This window comes from Acanthochromis polyacanthus, chromosome 3, assembly GCF_021347895.1.
Source record: "Acanthochromis polyacanthus isolate Apoly-LR-REF ecotype Palm Island chromosome 3, KAUST_Apoly_ChrSc, whole genome shotgun sequence".
NCBI lineage: Eukaryota > Metazoa > Chordata > Actinopteri > Pomacentridae > Acanthochromis > Acanthochromis polyacanthus.
In genome coordinates, this window is record NC_067115.1 from 30,621,148 (window position 1) to 30,640,950 (window position 19,803).

The 19,803-nt window shown below is 41.5% G+C and overlaps 2 protein-coding genes across 2 annotated transcripts in view; one reads left to right on the forward strand and one right to left on the reverse strand.

Moving 5' to 3' along the window:
- The first annotated feature begins 1,067 nt into the window (after positions 1-1,067).
- Positions 1,068-13,573, forward strand: smarca5 (SWI/SNF related, matrix associated, actin dependent regulator of chromatin, subfamily a, member 5). Its single transcript, XM_022209881.2, has 24 exons — positions 1,068-1,351; positions 2,987-3,115; positions 3,193-3,359; positions 4,040-4,140; positions 4,246-4,346; positions 4,450-4,629; positions 4,770-4,925; positions 5,026-5,157; positions 5,269-5,337; positions 5,446-5,555; positions 5,655-5,881; positions 7,264-7,385; positions 7,460-7,612; positions 7,749-7,881; positions 8,492-8,640; positions 9,622-9,744; positions 9,841-9,948; positions 10,061-10,174; positions 10,265-10,387; positions 10,480-10,612; positions 10,709-10,827; positions 12,013-12,225; positions 12,344-12,454; positions 13,064-13,573. Exons 1-24 carry the CDS (start codon positions 1,280-1,282, stop codon positions 13,127-13,129), a joined length of 3,111 nt encoding a protein of 1,036 aa, XP_022065573.2. The 5' UTR covers positions 1,068-1,279; the 3' UTR covers positions 13,130-13,573.
- The window catches only part of frem3 (Fras1 related extracellular matrix 3), a 46,409-nt gene continuing 39,967 nt past the window's right edge, over positions 13,362-19,803 (reverse strand). The window contains exons 17-24 of the mRNA XM_022209877.2: positions 18,434-18,626; positions 18,237-18,341; positions 17,775-17,902; positions 17,534-17,668; positions 16,471-16,597; positions 16,187-16,374; positions 15,939-16,085; positions 13,362-15,163 (exon numbers count right to left, since the gene is read on the reverse strand). Of these exons, the coding sequence (XP_022065569.2) occupies positions 14,606-15,163; positions 15,939-16,085; positions 16,187-16,374; positions 16,471-16,597; positions 17,534-17,668; positions 17,775-17,902; positions 18,237-18,341; positions 18,434-18,626 (1,581 nt within the window). The 3' untranslated portion in view covers positions 13,362-14,605. The remainder of the gene's footprint in view (positions 15,164-15,938; positions 16,086-16,186; positions 16,375-16,470; positions 16,598-17,533; positions 17,669-17,774; positions 17,903-18,236; positions 18,342-18,433; positions 18,627-19,803) is intronic.

Sequence of the window (19,803 nt, forward strand, 5' to 3'; positions counted from 1 at the left end):
TACCACATTAATAATGTCTAGACTGTATTTCTGATTCAATAAATGTTATCTTCATTGAAAAATAAACTGCTTTTCTTTCAAAAAATAAGGACATTTCTAAGTGACCCCGAACTTTTGAATGGTAGTGTAAGTGTTTGATTTGGCACAAGGTTTCTATCCTGAAGAAATGGATTTGGCTCTGATTGGATATGCGGTTTATGTTTTGACTGCATTTTCTTCTTTTCGTCAGATATTTAACTGCATGTTTGCTCATTGTAAGCTGAAGACTGTTTTGTACAGACGAACTGGGTTGCTCCACTGTCTGATCAGCTCATTGAATGCTCTCGAACGAAGTTCAAAGATATGCTGCTTTAACCTTTAGATGCATAAGTGGGTCAAAAATGACCCGGTGAGGTCATTTTCTTGCAATATCTTTGTAATGGAACGTTTTTATCATTTCATATTCATGTTTTTTTATATCATTCCATTTAATTTTTTAAGTTACCTTTAATACTTTTAAAAGAAATTGTAATATTTGTATTACTACTCCAAGTTCTTTATCACGGATAATATCATAGAAGAGGGACGGAGAGCAGCAACAGCTGGAGGAAATGAGTGGGAAAATGTCAACAAAATGGATGGATTACTACCCCAAGCCCTTTAGCATTGATGATATACAAGAGGTGACACAGTTTTTGAGAGATGGAAAGCAGCAACAGCTGCGGAAAAATGTCAACAAAATGAATGGTGACATTCTTGTACTGCTGTTCTGTGTAATATTCTTCTTTTTCAGTTATCAAAATCTTCACACTTTGTAATAAAGTGAAAAATAAACATATTTTAAAAATGAAATCATTCAAAAAATTGAACAGAAACGAAAATAGGAAGTATTATTCTTAACTAAAATGGCAAAAAATAGCATAAAAGCACATAGATTCTTTTATGGGTCATTTTTTTTACCCCCTTATGGAAGGGTGTAGGGTCTAATCACTCATGCATGTAAGGGTTAACCTGACTGTCAACATTTCCATAAGTCCTCGAAAGCATCACAATGAAATCTCGCGATAGGGCGCCCACACCGGGTAACGTTAGCGCCGAGTAAACGCGGGTGCGCGAGAAAAAGCCTGCTAGCGCGAACGTGTTCTGTGCGACCAACCGGTGAGTCTTTCATTACAAACAACAACATAGTTCTTATTTACACCGAGAAAGTTGTGGAAATCTCCAGCGGATCTGAAACAGGATCACCCAGGGCTCCTGAGAACGGACGACATTTCTGAATTGAGGAGGAAAATCGACAACAATGTCCGAAAGCGAAAACTGCGAAGCACAGCGGGAAGAGCAGACTGAACTTGAAGAAGCCGGAGGAGCGGAGGTAAGATGGTTTAAAACGGGCTTTTGTCTCCCCTCATCTCCGACTGAATGTCTCACAAACCGGCCCTGCTGCTCTGTAACCCTGAAAGCCTCCCGTCCCCTGTCTATGGATCCCTGAAATCGGCTGTGTGAAACTTTCCGTCGGTCAACGTTAATGTGAGCTCCTTGAGCTAGTTAGCTAGCCGCGGCTCGGTCCTTCCACCAGACTGAAGCTAACAGCAGCAGCGAGGCCAGACTGTTTCATAAGCGCCCACAGCGCTAGCTTAGCCCCGCTAGCCGCGCACCGATCATAACATTAGAAGTCCTGGCTGGCTTTTGTTTACTCCGAGACCAGATCCTCTCAGCATTCTGGTTGTAGTTATGATCCGGCCTTTAGAAAACAGAACCGGAGCACCAGCAGCCCTCTCAGTTGTCCCGTCCGTGTCTTTGTTTTCAGAGGGACAATGCAGCCATGGCTGTTGTGAGCGAGGAGAGATGCTGCTGCGGCGCTGCCTGCCTGTAGCTTGGCTTCTGCCACACTTTGTGATGAGTTTTGACTAAAATCTCTACAAAACGGAAAGAGCCGTTTACATGTTTTAGTTAAAGTAAGGTCAGATCACAGTAACAACAGAAGGAGGGCTCATTGTACAGCAGAAATAAGTTGTTTTTAAAGCTACGATGTTGCATTGACACTAGTTATACAAACAAAAACAAAAGTCCTACATATAATACATATCAACATACACATCTTGATCTTTTGCCCCGTAAATATTGCTCATACTTTTTTTCCCAGTTTTTATTTATGCACAATTCCCTGTTTAGTCAATGTTTGTCTACAAGTATGCATTAAATATGAATAATGTATTCGACAGCATGATAGAATAGAGTAGCTTTATTGTCATCATACATGGGGGCATGATATCAATATAAATAGCTGCCACTGGACGGTGCATTGATAACAACCTAAATTAACAACAGTCAATGATCAAATCAAATGTACATGTAAAGCAAGACTATATTATGAATTATAACATATGCAAACAAGGCAAGATATATACAATACAGCATGGGAGGTAAATGAAATAAAATTAAAACTAGTAAAATAAAGTAAACATGGGCAGGAGATTGTGCGTAAGCAACATTAGAACCATTAAAAGTGACACTGTGTGTTACTGTTTTGAGTTCAGAAGTCTGGACTGTGGGGAAAAAGCTGTTTGTCAGCCTGTTTGTCCTGCATAAGCCTTTGATTCATTTCAATCCTGCAGTGTATTGAGACAAAAGTAGTGGCAAATATTAATTTTGTTCAAAAGAGTGAAATTCAGTGGTGGCTGAAGTGTGTTGTGTTGGTACATGACTGTGTTACTAGTGTCTTATCAAACAATGAGGTCAGTTTGAAGGAAATAGCTGATTAACTGTGACTGACTTGTTGCCTACTAGTTGTTTTGTTATGCTAAGAGAAGAGTGAACAAGATACCAAAACATTCAGACTTTTATGTATCTGTCTATGAAAGCCAGCAGTTTTCTCATTATCACTCTTTCTCTCCTTCTAAAATTATCCCAGAACCTCAGTTTATGTAGTCTGTTCCTCTTAGGTCATGTTGAAAATAGAAGATAATCACTATCATGACTGTTTTATTTTCACTCTGTCCTGGCTCAGGAGAAGTCTGACTCTTCAGATGCTGGAAAAGAATCCTCCTCAGACGCTGGGCCCGATGGACAAGATGGGTCCTCTTCCCCCTCATCGTCCAAGACTAAAGATTCTAGTACGGGTTATGAGGAGAAAGTGGTAAGTACAGTTTTCTAGTAGCTACATTACTCGCTGCTCTGATCTAGTTATTGATATTTTTTGCTTTTGTTCTGCAGCAAACAGACCGGACCAACAGATTTGAGTATCTGTTGAAGCAGACAGAGCTCTTTGCTCATTTCATCCAACCAGCTGCACAGAAGACCCCCACGTCCCCACTGAAGATGAAACCAGGACGTCCTCGTATCAAGAAAGACGAGAAACAGAACCTGCTTTCTGCCGGAGAGTGAGTATCCGCACGCACAATACGGGTTTATTTTTACTTTAGGACAGATGTGTAAAACTCATTCTAGTTCTGGGGCCACATTCAGCCCAATCTGATCTCAAGTGGACCAGACCAGACAGCATAATAACCTATAAATAACCCCATCTCCAAATCTTTCCTTTGTTTTAGTGCAAGAAAATTCACATTTAAGGGATTATCTTTTTTCCAAACATTATAAGCAACCTGAAAAGAGACCAAAAATTAGACAAAAAAAGTTACAACACAACAAAAAAATAGACAAACAACACAAAAACAGTACAAAATATTACAAAAACGAGACACAAAACAGCAAAAGTGAGAAACAGAATGAAAAATGAGACAAACGGCAAAAGCAAGACAAAAAAGACAGAAAATGACAAAAGCAAGAAACAAAAGAATAATGAGCAATCTAGTATTTTACATTATGATCAAAACAACTTGTCATGGTCTATAAATTATTTAAAATTTACAGTTTTGCAAATTCACAGTTGTCAGTTATTGTCTTCTCTGTAATTTTTACACTTTACAAAGTCGTCCCACGGGCCAGATTGGACCCTCTGGAAGGCTGGCTTTGGCCCGCCGGCCACATGTTTGATAACCCTGCTTTAGGAGGTTTACTTTCTGTACTACTTTTTCAGTTTTGTCTTTTCCGCTTTTTACAGCAACCGCCATCGTCGCACAGAGCAAGAGGAAGATGAGGAGCTTCTCAACGAGAGCACCAAGACGACTAACGTGTGCACTCGCTTTGACGAATCGCCGTCCTGTGAGCAAAATCTGTTTTTGTTTGGAATCAGAAGACCCAGCAAGCACAAGCAAAGAACATGTATGTAAGGAGTGAAGGTGATGTGTTTTCATGTCTCTCATTTAGATGTCAAGACGGGAAAAATGAGGGATTATCAAGTCCGTGGTCTGAACTGGCTCATTTCTCTGTATGAGAACGGAATCAATGGCATCCTCGCTGACGAAATGGTCAGTACTCTGTCACTGTCTGAACTGTTGGTGGGGAAATACGGATAGTTTTTGTTGAGTTTTCATTTCTGCCTCTTTAACCCACTCTGTCTGCTTTGAACAGGGACTGGGCAAGACACTCCAAACTATTTCCCTGCTGGGTTACATGAAGCACTATAGAAATATTCCTGGTCCCCACATGGTACTGGTTCCCAAGTCCACTCTCTACAACTGGATGAACGAGTTCAAGCGATGGGTGCCTTCTCTGCGTGCAGTGTGCCTGATTGGAGACAGAGATGAGCGGGTAGGTAGTACAAGTGACGCCTGCTTGGGCTTCCAGCTGTAATGAAAGACACTGGACATAAATGTAATGGTGGTTTGTGTTGAACTTCACTCGTATTTTGTGTAGAAATCAATAAAAACATGTTTAAAAATCCTTTTCAGACTGCCCTGATCAGAGATGTGCTGCTGCCAGGAGAGTGGGACGTGTGCGTCACGTCCTACGAGATGCTCATCATCGAAAAGGCCGTGTTCAAGAAGTTCAACTGGAGATACCTGGTCATCGACGAAGCTCACAGGATCAAGAATGAGAAGTCGAAGGTCGGACAGCTACAAAAGTGAAATGGATATCTATCTGTGTGAACCATTTAGTTTTACGAGAGAGTTTAATCAAGCTAAACTTGTCTTTGCTCCCCCGTAGCTGTCAGAAATTGTGCGTGAATTTAAGACCACCAATCGTTTGCTGTTGACCGGAACGCCACTGCAGAACAACCTCCACGAGCTGTGGGCTCTGCTCAACTTCCTGCTGCCTGATGTCTTCAACTCAGCAGAAGTAAGAATTTCCCAGAAAACGGGGCGTCCTTCACCCCATGCTGTTACTCAGAGCTGAAATGGTTTGACGTTCTGTTACTGATTCAATTTCTGTTTTGTTTTATTTTCGTAGGACTTTGACTCCTGGTTCGACACAAACAACTGCCTGGGTGATCAGAAGCTGGTTGAACGTCTACACACTGTATGTATTGAACGTTACTAATGTCAAAATAAAACACACCTCTGTGAATTTTAGGCTGTTATTCTTATTTGAATGAAAGCACCTGCCTTTCTGCTATTTTTGCGACAGGTGCTGCGTCCTTTCTTGCTTCGTCGTATCAAAGCAGACGTGGAGAAAACCCTGCTGCCCAAGAAAGAAATCAAGATGTACGTGGGCCTGAGCAAGATGCAGCGCGAGTGGTGAGCGTCCTCAGCTAAACCTTTGTTTGCTATAAATCACTCCAAAGCTTGAAATGTCCTGGACGCTGACGTTCAGTTGTTGTGGGTGACAATCGTCAGGTACACAAAGATTCTGATGAAGGACATTGACATTCTGAACTCGGCGGGCAAAATGGACAAGATGCGTCTGCTGAACGTTCTCATGCAGCTGAGGAAATGCTGCAACCATCCGTACCTGTTCGACGGGGCCGAGCCCGGTCCCCCCTACACCACCGACCTCCATCTGGTGGTGAACAGCGGCAAGATGGTGGTGCTGGACAAGCTGCTGCCTAAGATGAAGGAGCAGGGTATGTGGATCATCAGTGGAATCTTTGGAGTGTCACTGTCAGAATATTGAGGTGATGCAGTACACAATCTTTGTTCATTCGTTGCTGAGTTCAAATAGAATTAGGGCTCAAAAGACTCCAAAAGTAATTTGATTACTAAAATTCCTCGAGGCGAAAATTCTCTGAATCGAGGCTTTGTTTAATCCACCCCAGGTCACTAACTGGACCCAGACTTCATCCTACATGGACCTGGACTTATAATCAATAAATTATAAGAAGGTTTTAAATTTGACAGGACGCTTCTATTTTAACTAGCGCAGCTTTTCTAGTGTTTACAGCATTTAGCAGATCAGAGGCTGAACTATAAGGGCAGTTTAACAGTCAGACTTTCTTTGTGTGAGTCGACAAAAACTAAAACCTCAGTCAGAGTTAACAGGGATGAAGGCGGTTTTCAACTTTCTTTAACTCAGATTTTCTGCTTCAAACTCGCCACACAAACAGGAACGTTGAACGATCATTTGACTGATTGTCTGCACAAAATGAACCGATCATGAACAGGTTGTTTTAATGGAGAACAATGAGGAACGTAAAATTTATGACAGTAAAAGCTGCAACTGGAAATGATGTAAGACAGGAATGCTGCTAGAAAACTGTTGAACATACATTAATGTATTTATTTTACCAATCATGCAGCTGATTATTGATAACAGACGGCTACACAATAAAACTATTAAACTTCATATATTCAAACGTGATATTGTACTGAAGTGCATGTAGGTCTGACACTGTCTCATAGTGAAGGAAATCACTTTAATTTGAACCAAATCAAAGTGAAACTAAAGTTACTGATTGGATATTCTCTGTAATAAATACTGATAAACTGATCAGTTTTCTTATTTGTGTTCTATCAGCTGTAGTAGCAGCAGTTTAAACGGACCAAACATAAAAACATATTTATGGGATTTCTGCATCAGCAACTAAATACATGTGGGCTTCCCATGGCTTTGAGTTTTAGTTAAATACCCCTGTACTATACTATATGTGTACAATACACCACAAATGTCTGCCTGTGTTGCACCAAGACAGTTAAGTCTGTAGCGCTCACTTCCACTTTTGATGCTGCAACGCCAATCGTAGAGTCCGATTACTCGATTAATCACCAGAATAATCAATAAAATAGTCAGTTACTTAAATAATCGACAGCTGCATCCCTAAATAGAATGAAGGAAGACTTGCCCTCATACACATAATAGATTGTTTTTGATAAAGTATTGTGTCCATTGTTGGATTAAAATGGCATTAACGTGTGTATTCTTTGCATCAGATGAAGGTTCAAGCGCACCCACAGGCAGCTAAGCTCCTTTTTCTGTAATTACATCAATAACCACTGTCCCTTTTTGTAGGCTCACGTGTGCTCATCTTCAGTCAGATGACCAGGGTGCTGGACATCTTGGAGGACTACTGCATGTGGAGGAACTACGGTTATTGTCGCCTGGATGGACAGACGCCGCACGAAGAGAGACAGGTGAGCTGCTTACCTGTAGATGTGATTTATGAAGGGATGAGCTGATTCTAAACTGTCAACTTATGTCTTTGCAGATCTCTATCAATGCTTACAATGAGCCCAACAGCTCCAAGTTCATCTTCATGTTGAGCACCAGAGCTGGTGGGCTGGGCATTAACCTGGCTACAGCTGATGTAGTCATCCTGTACGACTCAGACTGGAACCCTCAGGTCGACCTGCAGGCCATGGTGAGTGTCTCATGTGATTCTCTGTTCAGTAGTAAGAAGTGACAGAGTTGGCTTACCTGAACGTTAGAGTGGATGGTGTGTGTCTGTAACACTAGTTGCTCTAAGGCTAAGTGGCTGACCAGTCTTTTTATTTCAGGATCGAGCTCACAGGATTGGGCAGCAGAAGCAGGTACGCGTTTTCCGTTTCATCACTGAAAACACCGTGGAGGAAAGGATTGTGGAGAGAGCCGAGATGAAACTGCGCCTGGACTCCATCGTTATCCAGCAAGGTAGTTCTTCCCACCTGCTGACGTTTCATCTAAATGTTGACTCGACATGTTTTCGTTATCTTCATGTGTGCTTCTGTGATTGACCCAGAAGGGAAAGAAGAAGCAACACAGATGTACAAAACTTTTCAGCTTTGTATAGCAAATAAAATAAGATGAGACGAGCATTTACAGCGTAAACCAGGTGGATTTAGCTCAACTGAAAACCTATGGAAGGCTGATGAAGGTTTAGTACATTTTTGTGCTTGTTTTTTATTTGATATATTTTGAATTACTGGCAGTATTTCCTAAAGTATGTTCTTTTAACTAGCCTTGCTTTGTTTTATTAATTACTAGTTATGTTGGTCCTAACATTTTTGGGTTTATTATCCAACTCTGATATTTCCTGTATTTGTTTTGTAATAGTTTTGATCCGTTAAAGCTTTTTTATCTGATTTGAAATTAAAACTGTGTATCTGCATAGTTACATATATTTTTTATTTATGGGTTTCATCTTTTATAGGCTCTATTTTTGGATTTGAGGACTTGTACAGTTGTAGATCCACAGGTGGGATGTTTGCCGTCCTACATTGTACTTGTGTGAAGTCATCTTTTTCACGTTTTTATTGCTCAGGCCGACTCGTGGATCCAAGTGCGAACAAACTGGGCAAGGATGAGATGCTGTCCATCATCCGCCACGGTGCCACACACGTGTTTGCGTCCAAAGAGAGCGAGATCACGGACGACGACATCGACGCCATCCTGGAGCGAGGCGAACGGAAGGTGAGTGTCAGCAGTAATGTTTCACATCATCAAAAGAGCCAAAAGAATAATCGGTCAAATGAATACAGAGATCCAACAAACCCATTACTTCTTCTGTTAAAATAGTTGAAATTTCACCACATAGTAGATTATAGTGTTCTGCAGGTTATGTATAAAGCTCGTAAAGAAACTTTACCAGTACAGAACAGATTTGCAAAAAGAGAACGTAAGTGGAAGGAACAGAGATCTTCATAAAATCAAGATTTAGAACCAAATTAATGGAACGTTCTGTTTCTGTAAAAGGGATCAATTTATGGAACAATCCAGACGAGGAATCAAAAGAATCTAAATATCACGGAAGATTTAAAAACGTAATTAAAACCAGCGTATTATTAAACTACAAAGAAATGAAGTAAGAGTTTCATAGTGTTTGTTATGAGAGAAAACTCAGCAGCTGTGCAGGCCTCGCAGACTTTGTAAACTGACTTGTTATAAAGGGGTGGATTACGTATTTATTTATATGTTTGTTCTTTCTGCTCCCTTTTATACAGAAGTTTGGAAGCTTTTGTTTTTGGATTGTACTGAATTTTTTTTAGGGCTAGGCAGGTTAACGCGTTAACTACGTCAACTATTGGATAGATTGACATAAAATTTCATTTCTAATCACCCGAGGATCAATCCTAATAACCCTGTGTCCTAGAAAAAAATATGTTTACATACTACAGCTTGACCAGTAATGAATTCTTTGAGGGGGCCGATGTCAATTTTAGGGAGTAAAACAATATGATATTGATATTTGTGCTTTATGTATTATATATATTTACACACACATATAGATGTAGTTGCCATTATTGCCCCGTTAACGTGCCTAGCTCTAGTTTTTTTCTTTTGTCAATGAATAAAATAAAATAAAAATGTTTCTGATTAATGTTTTTTTTTTTTAATGAATGTTAGCGTTTGTCCTTAAAGTCATCCCCTTCTTATTGCTTGTTGTGTTGCTAGACTATGGAGATGAAGGAGAAGCTGTCGTCGCTGGGTGAAAGCTCTCTGAGAAACTTCACGATGGACACGGAGAACAGCAGCGTGTACACATTCGAAGGAGAGGACTACAGAGAGAAGAAGAAGGTAAAGAAACCTGCCAACATCAGTATCTGGTTCAGAGCTGCCTTGCTTGACGAACTTTGAACCTTTATCTTGCTTTCCTCTCCCTTCCTTGTTCAGGTCATTACCAACTGGATTGAGCCACCCAAGAGAGAAAGGAAAGCCAATTATGCTGTGGATGCCTACTTCAGAGAAGCTCTGCGAGTCAGTGAGCCCAAAGCGCCGAAGGTAGGGCTGGTTTTTCTCTACAAACACCCTCAGGATATAAAGCATTCATGCAGCAGGATGCGGAATTACAGTATGATGTATGGTATGTGTTTTTTTTTTTTTTTCTTCCCAGGCTCCTCGTCCTCCCAAGCAGCCAAATGTCCAGGACTTCCAGTTCTTCCCTCCACGTCTGTTTGAGCTTCTGGAAAAGGAAATTCTGTTCTACCGGAAGACCATCGGATACAAGGTACAGAGAGCAGCTGTTTCAGTTAGTAGTAGTGAGTGCCAATCTCCTCATTCTTGAGAAATACCTGAGAGTTGATCTGATTCTCTTCAGGTTCCCCGTAATCCGGACATGCCCAACTCAGCTCAGGTCCAGAAAGAGGAGCAGGCAAAGATTGACGAGGCCGAGGCTCTCACAGAGGAAGAGCTGGAGGAAAAGGAGAACCTTCTGCAACAAGTACACGTTATTCTCACCCAATAAAACCAATTTCTGGCTCATATCTGACAAATGAAAGGTTTACCTAAATGTCATCTGTACAACTATTGCAGGGATTTACTATTTGGAACAAACGGGACTTCAACCAGTTCATCAAAGCCAATGAGAAGTGGGGAAGAGATGACATCGAAAACATCGCCAGAGAGGTTGAGGGAAAAACTCCCGAGGAAGTCATGGAATATTCCGGTGATTAATACTTTTAAATTCTCCTTCCAGTAAAGAAACTCAAACATTTTTGACTTTACGTATTTCCTGACTTGGTGTTTGTGCGTCTTCCTCCAGCTGTGTTCTGGGAGCGCTGCAATGAGTTGCAGGATATCGAAAAGATCATGGCTCAGATCGAGCGAGGAGAAGCCAGGATTCAGAGAAGGATCAGCATCAAGAAAGCGCTGGACTCAAAGGTCAGCAGACTGTCAGCCGTGTGGCTTCTCACTTCTGGTTAATTAGCTTTACGTCATTGAGCTTTGTGCCGTCTATTTCACACTTTAACTCGGTGGATCTCAAACTGTTCCTGTCAGGGCCCCATCTGGAGGACAAAAAACTTTCGTGCCCTCCCTCTACCACCAAAACTCTCCCTCCCCTACATACGCATGGTAAAATAGTCAGAAAATGAGCTAAGTTTAAATGTACCGATATTAAAGAACTACCATGAGCAGTAAGATCGTGCAACAACTTAACAACATAATCAACAACAGTAATCCTTAAATCTGTATTCTCTTTCAATAACAGAGGAAAGAATCACTTTGCCAGAACTATAACACATAAGAATTAGAGCTGGGACTTTAGCAAATTAATTTTGATTAATTCATTACAGAAAAACTAACGCATTTAATCGCACCTTTCTCAGTTCCCTAATTTCTGGCCCGCCGATAACGCTGTTGAACACTCCAGCCCAGTAGGTGGCGTTAATGCACCTAAAGTCTGTTTGCAGCCGTTAGAAGATGCACAGGACTGAGTGATGTCGGTGCACAAGAAAGTTTGGTGATGGAAGACGAGACCGCATTGAGCTTGTTGGGCGGAAGGTTTTCTTTTAAAAATCTTGCCGATGGCAGTTTGGATAGAAGCGTGGCTGTGTGCAAATTGTGCAACAAAAAATGTTCTTTTCATCGCATCACTTCAAACTGATGGTATCACCTCGATGCACAACATGTTGCTGTTAGCACGGGATGTAATGTCTTTATGTCTCTTCTGAATTTTGTTTGGCGACAGTTTTCTGACAAAACACACAGAGGTCTCTCCTCACCTCTTATCACAATCGCTGTAAAGCCAAGAGCAAGATAAGCCTCGTCATATTTTCTTGACATTTTTTCAGGAGGTTGTGTCTTTTTTGTGTCCTGCTCGATTGTCCTTATCGTCCCGGTCAAATATTTCTCCATTCTCTGCAACTATTGACAGCTAATCAGCGTAGGTGGAGCAGGATGAACTGAGGACGGTTACCATGACATCGCTGTTTGTGTATTGTTGTGCGCCGCGACAAACAGGCCGACATTAAAACAGTAGTACAGCTAATTATTTCCGCGTAGACTGACCTTTTCCCCTGAGGTGTCCTGATTAATAACCAATGTGTTTCCCGTCTCCTCGTCCAGATCGGTCGCTACAAGGCTCCCTTCCATCAGCTCCGTATCTCCTATGGAACCAACAAAGGCAAGAACTACACAGAAGAAGAGGACCGCTTCCTTATCTGCATGCTTCACAAGCTCGGCTTTGACAAGGAGAGCGTGTACGACGAGCTCCGCCAGTGCATCCGCAACTCGCCCCAGTTCCGCTTCGACTGGTTCCTCAAATCCAGGACTGCCATGGTGAGCTTTTTGTCTTCTTTACTGCGCTTGTTCTCTTATTTTTGTTGATGTCCTTTATTCATTTATGAAAAAAAATAATTCTCTTAATGATAAAAAATGTTTCGTGTTTGTTGTGCAGGAGCTCCAGAGGCGATGCAACACCCTGATAACACTGATAGAGAGAGAGAACATGGAGCTGGAGGAGAGGGAGAAGGCTGAGAAGAAGAAGCGTGGCCCAAAGACCGGCTCAGTAAGTTACACATTCATACTTGAGGGTTGATAGAACACCAAAGGGATTACACTACTGTTTAAAAGTTTGGGGTCACACAGACGACTTCATGTTTTCCATTAAAATTCACACTTTTATTTATGAGCTAGCATAACTGTTCAAGGGTTTTCTAGTCATCAGTTAGCCTTTCAACACCATTAGCTAACACAATGTAGCATTAGAACACAGGAGTGATGGTTGCTGGAAATGTTCCTCTGTACCCCTATGGAGATATTCTATTAAAAACCAGCTGTTTACAGCTACAATAGTCATTTACCACATTAAAAATGTCTAGACTGGACTTCTGATTCATTTGATGTTATATTCATTGGAAAAAAAGTTTTTCTTCAAAAATAAAAACATTTCTAAGTGATCCCAAACGTTTGACCGGTAGTGTACTTTTTTTTTTTTTTTTCCCATTTTCAACATTAAATACTGTCTAAAATCAAGCAAACTTCAAATAACTGTAGCCAAATGAATAGAAGCTGTTATTATTTAAATGATAAAACTGAATAATTATCGAAAGATTAGAAGTCTGCTCAGGAGTTCTGCTTGTGAGGTCTTTCCTAACAGCTTCCTCCTGTTTTCTAGGCCCAGAAACGAAAGTCAGAGGGAACCCCAGACGGTCGAGGACGCAGGAAAAAGCTCAAGTTGTGAAGCCGTTCACAGCGTTCACTACCAGAATTGGAGAGCGACAGCCAGCTCCGGCATCATTAGTCCTAGTGTCTGTGTTTGTTTTGCAGGCTGTGATAATGTACTGTGTAAAATCCCGGATGGACTGATCTGGTTGTATTAGGTTTTAGGAAGTTCTCCTTTATAAGCCTGCCTTGTTGTCACTGGCCTAAACACTGCAGCTGTGCTGGTTTAGTTTTTTTTGTTTGCTAGTCCCTTTTGTTTTTTCTTTTTTTTTTTTTTTTTTTTACTAGTATTAATTGAAATAAATGTATTTATGCCTGTTGGTTGTACCACATTCCATTGCTTGAAACAATATGTACCCTTTTTATTTTTAAGGAAACATCTGTACTTTTATCTTCCAATGTGAAGTAGAAAATGTCTTTTTGAGAGTCACAAATAAAGATCCCCTTTTTTAAAAAAAAAAAACAGCGTGGACTGTGGTAAATAAGACGCTGAATCAAAAAATGGTATTTATATTTGGCAATTTAAGTGTACATACATCCAAACTTTTGAAATTGTCAATTAACAGTTGGCACATTGAAATATACGGACACCTGCAGAAGAAAAACTAGAGTCTTTATACTGCACTTGTTATTTCAGGACTTGATCAACAAACCAGAAAGATGTGTCGTTCATGTTTTTTTTTTTTCAAGTTTCACCAGGGTGTAGTAATACCTTTACTTACAGTTCTACATTGATATGTACACAGATAGTTTTGCATCTGATTTCAGCCACATTTTTCTGAAAAAAAAAAATGTAAAAAACAACGAATTTCTGCATTCTCAAAAGACTTAAAATAACATTTACAATCCCTTTCAATGACACCATAGTGGTACTGTCGTCAGCAGTGGGCAGGTGTACTGCAGGCTTTTTAAAGCACAACAGCACTAGAAATCACATCATTCATTAAGGTCAGTTTCTGCTAACATTCAGTCCATTTTCTTCTACTCTCCATAGAAAAAAATAATGAACACGGTGAATTACAATAATAAAAAAAACTGCATTTTTAAAGGATGAACTTAAAAAATTATTTTCTTTTATGAAATTTAAATACGGTTGCCATTTACTCATGAATTAATCGCATTTACTACAATGCATGCATTTGCAAACGCTGGATAAACGGCAATATTTTACAACTTGGCAACTAATGAAACAGGTGAATATCATTTTATGGGGCTTCTACGTGGGTCCATGACTCTGAACGGGCTGCAGTGAAGGCACAAACCTACAGTACATTACGGTAAAAACTAAACACCAACATGAGAGATCAGAAAGCCTCTAAACTCTGGTACATTCTCTGCATGTAGGCCCCAAGCACTGACATCTTTCGCTGTCCACCGGTTGTTCTGGGCTCCATTCAGCGCTGCACAAGTTGGGCATCGAAGGCACAGTGGTAGAGGAGACTATCATGGTCTTTTCAACAGGGGACAGACGTTTGAGGTGGAGCAGGGCCCATGATTAGACCTCAGAGCTGTCTGAGCTGCTCCACATCCCAGCTGGGCCTTGATTGTACCCACTATAGGCGGAGGAAGAGGAGGTGGTGTAAGGAGGGTACTGGGTCTTCTTTTCTCGTTTCTTGCGTCGCAGCAGCAGGATGACGATGGTGGCGATGAGGCAGATGAGGACGATCAGACCCGCGATGCCCACCAGCATGGGCAGGGTGGAGGTGTCAGCCGGCTCTCTGCCTGAGCTCTCCAGCAGGGGGCGCTCCAGGGGCTGGTCGCGGTTGGGGGACCAGGGTTGGCGCTGGTTGACCACCATGCGGTCCGCTCTGTCCAGGGCAATGTGCTGGATGTTGGTGCCCCGGTTGTTTTCGATGCCGATGTCTTGGGCCAGAGCGGGACCAGAGAAAGCCGGGGCAGCACGTCGGTGTCGGCTGGAGACCTGAGGCTGCTCTACAGAGGACATGCTGTGATGGAGGTACTCCAGGCTGCGCTTGCCAATGTTGCGGTTGGCATTTTCTCTGGAGCGGACGGTGTAGATGGTGTGGATGAACCATTCTCGACCAGCAGCCACCTAAAAATATAAACACAAGAACTTAAATTCATCTTTGTGTTTTTACAATACAAAGGCCTTCCTGTATCTGAGAGTTAGCCCTCCTATTGTCTTTCAATTTGACCCCATTCAGTGTTTCATGCCTCTAAATAAATGACTGACATCTTTATTTTCTTCCTATTTAATGACTAACTTAATGGGGCCAACTGGGTGAAAATAAAATTAATGTGATGATATGTTTTCAATGTACGCATCAGAGTTCTTCCCCAGGCTTTTATCTGCAGAAAACAGAAGAAATATCAACATTTTACACAATTTAGTTTTGCTTGTTTTGGATGATATTGAGTTCATTATAACATCCAATTTTATAATCTTCCAAAAAACTTCAGAGCATTAAACTTTTTGAAATTGTGTTCGTTTTTCATTCACATAATACAGGTTGCTATTTTTGATAACAAATAGTTATTCTTCCTAATATGTTATAGAGAACAAAAATAGGTATTTGAAATAAAATAAGCCATTAAAACACACAAAAAATCTCTCTCCAATTTTAGGTCTGTCAGTGAGATTTTATTGTGATCTGCACATTTCTGCTATTCTAGATGTATGAGGGGAGTAGATGGGGGGTTGTTTTATTGAAAGCGCTACTTAGTTAGTCAACAAAATGATATAAAATACCTGACACATAAACCTGGGGAACAATTTTGATTATAATAATTTTCTGGGGGTTTAAATTGCTGAGCCCAAGGATAAAGGAGGTTAGTAAATTTGACGGTAACAGGAGGATTAAACAGACCTGGAAAAGTGGTGAGGAAGACAGTGTGAAGCCATCTGAGCCTGGCTGTTTGACTAAAGACAGAGCTCCTGGTGTATCTTGGGCCAATGTGGCCTTAAAACCAACATCACCAAATGCTGAGGCCTGAGTCTCTGGCTGGGCTTTGTCCTGCAGAACAACATACACAAAGTCAGAAACAACATCTACCTCTTTTGGCTTCCAAAACACTCAAAACACATTATTGTTCTTTGGGATCTACAGCATCTTACCAGGATCTTGAATCTGTAAAGCAAAGAGGGAGCATCTGCCAGGCAGCCATACTCCTTGTTAGTTGGGTTGTATTTGGGGACGTAGCCGTCTGCTCCGGTGCAGAGAAACACTTTTTCAATGCTGCAGGAGAAGGAGTCACCCAGATTCTGGACTGGGTCCACCATCACACGGCCGTAAATCATGGAGCCTGAAGCGAAGGGCAGATGAAATGTGAGACTGATAGACGGTAACAGTCTCCAGCTGTAATCTTATTTTAGACCAGTAGATGGCAGAGCTGCAGTACCTTCTGAAAAAGCAGCATCAGTCCCCTCTCCAAAACCCATGGAGCCATCAGACAACCATAACTCTCTCTTGGACAGCAGGAACATCTGAGTGTTGAGACTGAACTCAGCTGCCACTGGGTCACTCACCTGGAGAGGAAGAGTTATCACACGTGGAACAGATAATGGTTTATTTAGGGCACGAGCAAAAAATAAATTACCCAAGGTAACTGGCCTGTTTCAAGAATAATCTGATCTTAAACTTTCCAGGTTCTAGTGTAGGATCTTTCTATTACTTGAACCCAGAGCTGTAATATACACTACTGTTCAAAAGTTTGGGGTCACACAGACAATTTCATGTTTTACATGAAAACTCACACCTTTATTCATGTGCTAACATAAGTGCACAAGGGTTTTCTAATCATCAATGAGCCTTTCAACACCATTAGCTAACACAATGTAGCATTAGAACACAGGAGTGATGGTTGCTGGAAATGTTCCTCTGTACCCCTATGGAGATATTCCATTAAAAGTTAGCTGTTTCCAGCTCGAATAGTCATTTATGAGATTAACAATGTCTAGACTGTATTTCTGATTCATTTAAATGTTAATGGAAAAAGTGGAGGATCCAAAAAGTGTGGAGAGACAGATGGATTAAGGAACACAAACGCTGGAAGTGATACAGAGACAGGTGTCAATATTAAAGATGTACAAGACCCAGAAGATCGTGGTGGAGTGAAGCTTCCAGAGACATCATGGGAAACGTAGGACAGTAAACGCTGTGGAGTTGGTCTGGACTTACCCATCAGATTATTGATCAAATTATCGATTAGGTCATTGAAGATCTGTCGTTTATTTACTGTCTAAAAGTTTCCTTTAGTCCAGAAATAGCAGAACCTTAAAGTTCGGTTTATTTCAGACGTTTTCCGATATACACAGATTAAAAACAAAAAGCATTTTTACTTCATGTATTCACTTTGAGTATTTAAAATAATTTTTTCTTCAAAAATAAAGACATTTCTAAGTGACCCCAAACTTTTAAATAGTAGTATAACTGTGCATTTTTGCCAGGATCTCAACTCTAACCTGCTGGAAGCGAATGTCCACATCAAAAGTAAGCGGTTCTCTTGGGTGGCAGACAGGAGGGATGCTGAACTCCCCGTTGGGTGAGGCCATGCAGGGTACCAACTTCACTGTGTAAGTCCCTGAGTAGTCTCGCACCTGAAGATCAGACAGGCACAGAGGAACAATGTGTGACCTTTTGGCTTGTTATTTCTTTACCACATTATGGAAATTTTTACTGCCATCGTCACTCAGTCTCACTCACAGCAAAATCTGAGACGAAGCTCCACTGCTGCATGGGCTGGTTGTACGTAGGCTCAGTCCGGACCAGGGCGAGCGTGAACGTCAGCCCAGGGTGGTCAGCACACATCACCATGGATGACACGCTGGTTCCTTAAAACAAACATGTATACAGTCATAAATGTTTACTGCTGCGTTTTGTCCAACCTAAACCACCAACTGTGTCTACCTTCTTATTTATAGGGTGACCTTTCACACTGTTAGTGCCACTTGCTGCCTAACTGTAAATGCTGCAGGGTCAGTTTGACATTTGCTGAAATGACCTCTGGTACTTTTACACAGGAAAGACCCCTGCGGTGGAACTCCAGAAATAGAAGAAGTGAGGATGTGGGCCGCAGGGTAATCCAAGAGGAGGCTGCGTGTATAGAATGACCCCACAGGATGGGTTTAGGGTGTGTATATGTGCATGTGGGCGCCGCTCCCATACCTGGATGAGACATAACAAACTGGCCCCTGAAGCGCGCCTCGGTCTTGAAGTTCACCACAAGACGGCCCTCTTCGTTTATACGCATGCTGGTGGGGTACATGGCTCCTATGAGAAAAGGGGACAACACTTTCACATTTGTGTTTTATGATCCCTCTGTAAAACTAGCATCAGGAAAAGCACCGGCTAAGGGTTTTTACCTTGTAGTTCGGCTTCAGGTGGACTGCCGATGCCGTCCTGCCACAGAATAGCTGTATCGTACACAAAAGTGAGTTTGAGCTCCGACTGCAGGTCGAAGTGCTGCCAGCCTCCGACAGCCACCGGGGAGTGGAAGACGTAAGACACAAACAGAGGCGCACGCAGCGTGACGTAGGACTGGACCAGGTTCAGCACCTAAATAAGCAGAAAACAGGCATTGTCAGGAATAACGTAGGGAAAATGTGCAGGAAAATCCATATTGTGACCAGAAGTTAACCAGTACAGGTTAGCCAAGCCATGCCGTGGTTTTTCACATTCAGCTGGCATTTTTTTCTAGCAGCCTTTTATTTAATATAAAGTTGGTGTAAACTCATGTCAGGTTCTGGTACCTAGCAGGGTAATGAGCATGGTCACAGAAGGCACAATAAGCTCAGTTTATTCTAAAGGCGCATTTGTACCAGTGATTCTTATCTTGTGTAACCATTCCTCTTTTGTCGAGCTGCTTACACTCCAACATCTATTCATGCATCCATTATCTGTACTACACTTAATCCCCATTAGGGTTGTGGATGGGTTGGAGTCTATCCCACCTGACTTAGGGTGAAGGCAAGGGACACCCTGGACAGATCACTAGTCTGTCACAGGACTACACATAGAGACAAACAATCATACTCACATTCACACCTACTGACAACTTAGAGCATAGTTTTGGGCTGTGGGAGGAAGCTGAAGTACCCGGAAAAAACACACACATGCACGGGGAGAACAGGCAAACTCCATGCTGAAAGATCCCAGGAAGGCTAGGACGCAACCTAGTGATCTTCTAGCTCTAAGGGAAAATTGCTAACCAGCATCCACTGCGCAGCCCTACACTCCAACAGAAGAGGTAAAACAAAATTAATGACGTCCCCTACAAAAGCAAATTTGTGGGTGATTTGCAGGAAAGAGATTAGTTGGGCAAAAAAAATTGTCGTCAGTTTGCCAGTCTTAGTTACTAGTCAGTGCAGAGCAGTAATGAGAACTTTGCCAGCATTGGTATAAATATTCATTGATGCTTTGCCAAAAGCCTCTAGTAACTTCTGGTAACACGCTTGTCATTAGTGGTAGCTTATGTCTGCCACAATTAGTATTTCAGGCATCATTTATAGTTTTCTGGCAGCTGTGGCTGGCTTTTGGAAATTTTTTTTTTTTCAAATTGGCAGCAAGATCATATTTTTAGATGCAAATTAGATTAGACTTGCATTTGATTTCTGGATAACTTTTTGGAAAGCTAATGGCCGTGCTGCTTTTCCTATCACAGTCCCAAGACATGTTTGTTAGAATAAGTGTTTTATGTTGTACAGACTTTCCATTAATGGTGACGTCCCAGTGA

Coding starts and splice junctions, on each gene's coding strand:
- smarca5 (XM_022209881.2), top strand. CDS start 1,280: ATGTCCGAAAGCGAAAACTGCGAAGCACAGCGGGAAGAGCAGACTGAA. Junction 8,641..9,621: donor TGGAGCGAGGCGAACGGAAG/GTGAGTGTCAGC, acceptor TTGTGTTGCTAG/ACTATGGAGATGAAGGAGAA. Junction 9,949..10,060: donor GTGAGCCCAAAGCGCCGAAG/GTAGGGCTGGTT, acceptor TTTTCTTCCCAG/GCTCCTCGTCCTCCCAAGCA.